This window comes from Pollicipes pollicipes, unplaced genomic scaffold (genome assembly GCF_011947565.3).
Source record: "Pollicipes pollicipes isolate AB1234 unplaced genomic scaffold, Ppol_2.1 Scaffold_4002;HRSCAF=4701_pilon_pilon_pilon, whole genome shotgun sequence".
Lineage (NCBI taxonomy): Eukaryota > Metazoa > Arthropoda > Thecostraca > Pollicipedomorpha > Pollicipedidae > Pollicipes > Pollicipes pollicipes.
In genome coordinates, this window is record NW_023596420.1 from 45,764,386 (window position 1) to 45,770,385 (window position 6,000).

Below are 6,000 nucleotides of genomic sequence, written 5' to 3' on the forward strand. Positions count from 1 at the left end.
AGCTGGCAACAATTAATAAAGCCTTACACTTCATCGAAGTTGGTGAGAACAAGCCACACGTAATCGTATCCGATTCTTTGAACAGTCCGTTGGTCCTGAGAGGATTTAAACTCATCTTGCCCATTATACATAATACTTTGGTTGGCCTGACAGGGCTAGATCTTGCAGGTTAAGCTGTTGATCTATGTTTGATGCCTAGCAATGTTGGTATCGCGGACAACGACCGTGCTGACACGGCCATAAAACGGACAGCGCGCACACCTTGAAGCCGCTCCTTACCCTTGCCAGCAAGGAACTTTTGCCCTGCTATCGCGGCCATTATGAAGGGGAGGTGGCAACGCTGCTGGGACATCACAATAAACAATAAGTTAAAGGTGATCAAGCTTCAACTGGGTCCATGGCCGTCAAGCTCACACAGGATGAGACGCAAAGAAGTTATTGCCCGCGGGTTGCGAATTAGGCACTTGCACGCGACACATAGCTACCTTCGGTGCGGTGAACGGCCCAAATGACCTCGTTACAATGCACCACTTCTCCACGTCATTCAGTTCTGCCAACAATTCAGCGAAGAGCGGTCATTTGATTTCAGACGAGATGCCGCGGGTCTTACCTTTTCGGACCTTATTGGCGACGCCTCTTGCATGCTTGGCATGAGACAGTTGTTCTCATTTCTGACAAACGCAGAATTTACAGCCATTTCTACGCCTCGGTAGCCACTTAGCTGTCATCATTATAACCTGGTGCGATTTTATGATACAACACTCATCCACGTATGCTCAAAGCGGACGTCCAGCAGCCGTCGTCGCCAACCCCGGCGGGCACTACCGCCGTCACCAGCCCCGGCGGGCGCTGCCGCCGTCACCAGCCCCCGCGGACACCACCACCGCCACCAGCCGCGGCGGGCGCCACCGCCGTCACCAGCCCCGGTGGGCACCACCGCCGTCACCAGCCCCGGCGGGCACCACCACCGTCACCAGCCCCGGTGGGCACCACCGCCGCCACCAACCCCGGTGGGCACTACCGCCGTCACCAGCCGCGGTGGGCGCTACCGCCGTCACCAGCCGCGGTGGGCGCTACCGCCGTCACCAGCCCCGGCGGGCACTATCGCCGCCACCAGCCCCGGCGGGCACTGCCGCCGTCACCAGCCGCGGTGGGCACTGCCGCCGTCACCAGCCCCGGTGGGCACCACCGCCGCCACCAACCCCGGTGGGCACTACCGCCGTCACCAGCCGCGGCGGGCACTATCGCCGCCACCAGCCCCGGCGGGCACTGCCGCCGTCACCAGCCGCGGCGGGCACTGGCGCCGTCACCAGCCCTGGCGGGCGCCACCGCCGTCACCAGCCCCGGTGGGCGCTACCGCCGTCACGAGCCGCGGCGGGCGCCACCGCCGTCACCAGCCCCGGCGGCGCTTTACACCGAATCCAGTTCGCGTTCCAAGTTCTTCGACTCATAACGAGAGTCGGAAGCGACCATTTGTCAGCTGGAACGGAAAAGGCCCCGGCAGCGCCCAAACGTTACCCACGTCGTGCGTACAAACTTAGTGGATGACTTGCCGACCGCTCGATGCAGGCAGCCCAGACAAAGCCCAGATACGCAGCGTGAAAACGCAAAGGGCTGATTAATCAAGATAGAAATCAAGCAATGTTTAGAAACCCATGTGTAGTAAGTTGTACACGACCACGATATTCGACTGCCTGGTGCAAGGTCGCCCCCAGTCGTGTTCAGTGTGACGACCCAGACCTAATTTGCTCCGTCGAATCACACGACTATCAGAATCGGACCGACTTCTCCGGTATCCCCCCCCCCCCTCCCGATGATAAGCTCCTCCTACCGTGATTGTTTACACGCGAACCTCAGCTGCACGACCCCGATGCATGTATTGTAGAAGACGTCCGCGCGCTTCAGCGGGTCATTATTCAATAATGCAGACGCGGTGCCGCACGACAGGAGCCGGCGGGGGTGGCACGCCCCCTCCCCCTCCCCATGGACCGGGCGTCACCCCGCCCCGCACCCCACCGCAGCGAAGTAGGCCGCGGCCGGTCATCGACGGGGACGCTCACGTCCTCGTCTCTGCGTCGTTGCGCGCACCACAACACGTCTTAAATCACAAACAGCTGGAACCCCGACATCGACGCGCGGCGCCTGATTGCAATTCATGATTGGTACGAACAGTTATTTCCCAGCGTTTAGCTTCCCAACGAGTCGTGTTCAAACGGAACGAAGCACACAGGCAGTGACATCTGTATTATTTTGCATGCGCGTGATCCTAAAGTTGACTGGCTGGCCGGACGCGCATTAAAACATGTCTGTCCCCGATGTATACCGACCTGACGATATACGTTAGGGGCGTGAAATGCATACATCAACCGCCCATCCGTGCCACTCGACAGGTTGTAACCGATGCGGCCAGCAATGATACAAGTTAAATCACATTTCTTATTATAAACTGTGCGCCAAGCACCCAAGAAGACCACAAGCACACATAGAGGACCACTGCGACCGTTCCGCCACATCTCAAGCTCCGCGCACATTACAGCGGCGCATCATGACCCAGTGTTCCCAGCATCTTGGCCGGCCCCGGTCATGTGTAGGGGCCCCACAGCTCCCCTGGCGCCCACGCAAGGCGGGGGGGGGGGGGCGCCTCACTCGCCCTTCACCTTCTCAGGGGCGCCGCGAGCCCAGGCCCAAATGGTGCGCAGCGACATCAGAACGGGGATGCTGACGGGCAGGAACAGGGGAATGTAGATGGCGTACTTCTGGTCGTCCGGGAAGTAGAGCAGCGCCAGCATGCTCGGGTCGAAGATGGCGCGCTCGGAGCGAGCGAGCGCGCGGCACGAGCTGACGTACGCCTCGGCCTCGCGACCGGCGGCCAGCTGCCGCGCCGCCTCCTCGGCCGCCGCCACGCCCTCGGCTACCGCCGCGCCCACCGCATCATCGATGACGATGTTGGAGATCTGGTCGAGCATGGCGGCCAGCGAGGCGAGGTTGCGGCGCGCGTTCTCCACGTTCTCGACGGTGCGGCGCCGGCGGAGCGAGACCAGCTCCCAGCTGCGCAGTCCGGCTGGGCCTGCCGGCCGCGCCGCCGCCGCCGCCGGCGGCTCCGGCACGCCCAGCAACAGGCGCAGCTGCGTCACCAGCACGGCGGCCACGCGGCGCGCGTCCAGCGCCGCCTCACCCGGCGCCGGGTTGTACACCTGCACGCCGCCCCAGCGCGGCGAGATGAAGGCGTCGGCGGCGCCGGCCGGCCGCAGACGCAGCGGCCGCTTCCCGGGCGGCGGCACGAACACAACGAACTGAAGCGTGGGCCGGCCCGACACGGCGGCGCCCAGGCGCGCCTCCAGCGGCGTGATCACCAGCGACAGCTGCTCCTCAGAAAGAAAGTGCTCGCCGGACGTGGCGTCGCGCGCCGCCACCACGCCCAGCCCAGCGTGGTAAAGGTGCTGCGACTTGACGGTGAGGTTGGCCAGCGGCCGCAGGCGCTCCAGCACCGGCGCAAGGAGGTGGCGCGTGGCGGCGGCACCGTCCCAGAGCGGTGTGCGTCCCTCCGGCTGCGGCACTACCACCGACACGAGCAGGTCGTAGGCCGGCGCCGAGCGCACGCGCCGCGTCGACACAGCCTCGGAATTCGGTCCGAACGCGACGGCGCGAAGCACGGCGGCCAGAGGCGCCGCCTCAGCCGTCGGCGTCACCAGCACGTCCGCGTGCCGGCCGAGCAACACGGTGGCAGCGGCAGCGGCGGCCGGCCGCGGCGGCAGCACTACCACGCGCAGCCTGTCGATCGCTGTCCCGCTGTTCAGCGCGTCGTCCGCGGCCCATGGGTCGGCGGCGGTCGTCAGGGCGGCGGCCTCGGCCTCGCTGGCTGCCCGCCCGCTGACGCTGACGCCGTCTAAGTGGCGCTCCAGGCCGGCAGCCAACCGCGTCGCGTCCGCCGTCGCGAGCGCCACCACCTCCAGCTGCGCGCCGGTGCTGACATCTAGCGTCAGCCGCTGCAAGCTGTCGATGCCCTCATGGGGGATGCCGGCTCGGTAGATCTCGGTCGTTTTGAGCCAGACAGGGACGCCCACAGCGATCACAGTGACGGCGAACGAGAGTGCGGCCAGCACGCGCGCCGTGCGCGTGTCGTCACCTTCCCCATCAGCAGCCATGGCCGTGGTCAGCTCAGTTGGCTCTCATGTTGGTGACAGCAGCTTGGAACCTGGAAATGAACTAGTGAAGACAAGGATGAGACTAATGCAACACACTTGTTGTTCTATTTGTTAAATTTTTATTTATAACAAACAAGTTACTCTATTTGGAGGTCTACTCAGGATCGGCATAAATATGCATGACCTGTGTAACATTGATAACAATAACAATTCATGAAAGATAATCAGAAAAAGTTATCTTCACAACCATCTGTATTCATTCAATCATCAAACCGAGTAACACATCCTTTGATCATAGTAAGGACATCAACCTCAATTTAGTGAAAATTGGGTTATCATATTCCAAGTTATGTGCAACATGATAATACAAATGCAGAACATCATTACAGCTGCCACCACAATGAGACATCCTACTGGAAGACCACTGATTTGAAATGCAATATTGGTCAAAACTTCACGAGCCCAATATTATCTTTGACACAAGAAGTTGAGAACTGATCTCACAACATGGAAAGAGGCAACATTTTTAAAAACCTTAATTGTTTTGCTTTCTCTATGGGTTTCCATCAAACATTTACTTGGTTAGTTAACTATCAAACATATCCCAAAGCACCCCATTTGTGCAGCTTTCAATATGGGCAACTATGGACATTGGACATCTGTGTCTTATGTGGGTTCACCAATTATATTAAGAAACCACTAACCATCCTAGTTTTCCACAGCTACAAAGAAATAACATTACAATCAAACAAGGTCTGCAATGATATTCAGAATTTTCATGCACATTTCAACATTACATTTGAAACAGAACAAGCCTGATTGATGGAACAGCCAAAATATGAGCCTGTTATTTTCTCAAAGAGTTTTCTCAAAGTTTCCCTAGACTGAGGCTCTAGCTACATCTTGCCCAAATGTCCACTCAGTCAACTGCTATGCTTCATGTTATGGCAAGAAAATGCCACAAAAGAAAGATATTAAACAGAATATCCAAAGAAACTAGTATTTGCCATATGAGCAAAAATAAATCAAAATGAGCTGACAATCTATGGCAACTAGTATAGGTAATACATTTGTCTACACACCACCTATTTTCCAAGCAGCTTGGTGTTAAAACCAGATAATGGCAGCATTCAAGGTGCAAAGGAACTTAATGGCCACGAGTACAAAGCATAATTCCTTGTACATTGTGTATCACCTGGGCACTTACAAATAGGTATGACTTGTATGCATAATTGACCCCTTTTGGATATCCCTTGTCACAGGTTATCACATAATGTGCACATGATTGCATGGTTTAAACTCTGGCAAGAAAAAATCACAACTTTTGATTAATAAAGACAAATCCACACAGATAACAGGATAGCCATAGCCTTATTTCTCGTGAAAACTAAAAGAACGGAAATATAGATGTCAAGATTTAGAAAAAAACATGCCCCCATAAAAAACAAACATCATAACTACTATCAATTCTAATCTTCCTTTCGATAAATGCATTCTCATGCAATACGGGTACCTTTTTATATCAGCAACGCCGGTATAAACCTCACAAACTTGGTGTATAGTCTTCTGGCTTGGGAGTGCTAACGTCGAAGTTGCGCCAGTTACACTATCTAGTTAGGGTGCTGTTACAATGATACCAACTCGTCAATTGGATAATTTTTGGTAAATCGATAACTTTTTGTCGAAACGCGGACAGTGAGGGATAGAATCTGTTGTAGGCGCTAGAGAAGCAGTCTGGCCACTGGCCGGGGTAGGACGGTTCAATATAGCAGCGCGTAGGATAGGAGGAGGGATCATGCCATTGGAAAGATTAAAGAGGCCGAACCGAACCGGATAGGGTTTAGCCGGGCCGCCT

At 56.4% G+C, this 6,000-nt stretch overlaps 1 protein-coding gene across 1 annotated transcript; it reads right to left on the reverse strand.

The window, feature by feature from the left end:
• Positions 1-1,855: 1,855 nt before the first annotated feature.
• On the reverse strand, positions 1,856-5,712 carry PIG-S (phosphatidylinositol glycan anchor biosynthesis class S). Its single transcript, XM_037217642.1, has 4 exons — positions 5,659-5,712; positions 3,255-4,206; positions 3,176-3,194; positions 1,856-3,067 (listed from the first exon to the last, which is right to left on the reverse strand). The coding sequence occupies exons 2-4, from the start codon at positions 4,143-4,145 to the stop codon at positions 2,643-2,645; spliced, it is 1,335 nt and encodes a 444-aa protein (XP_037073537.1). The 5' UTR covers positions 4,146-4,206; positions 5,659-5,712; the 3' UTR covers positions 1,856-2,642.
• Positions 5,713-6,000: the final 288 nt, after the last annotated feature.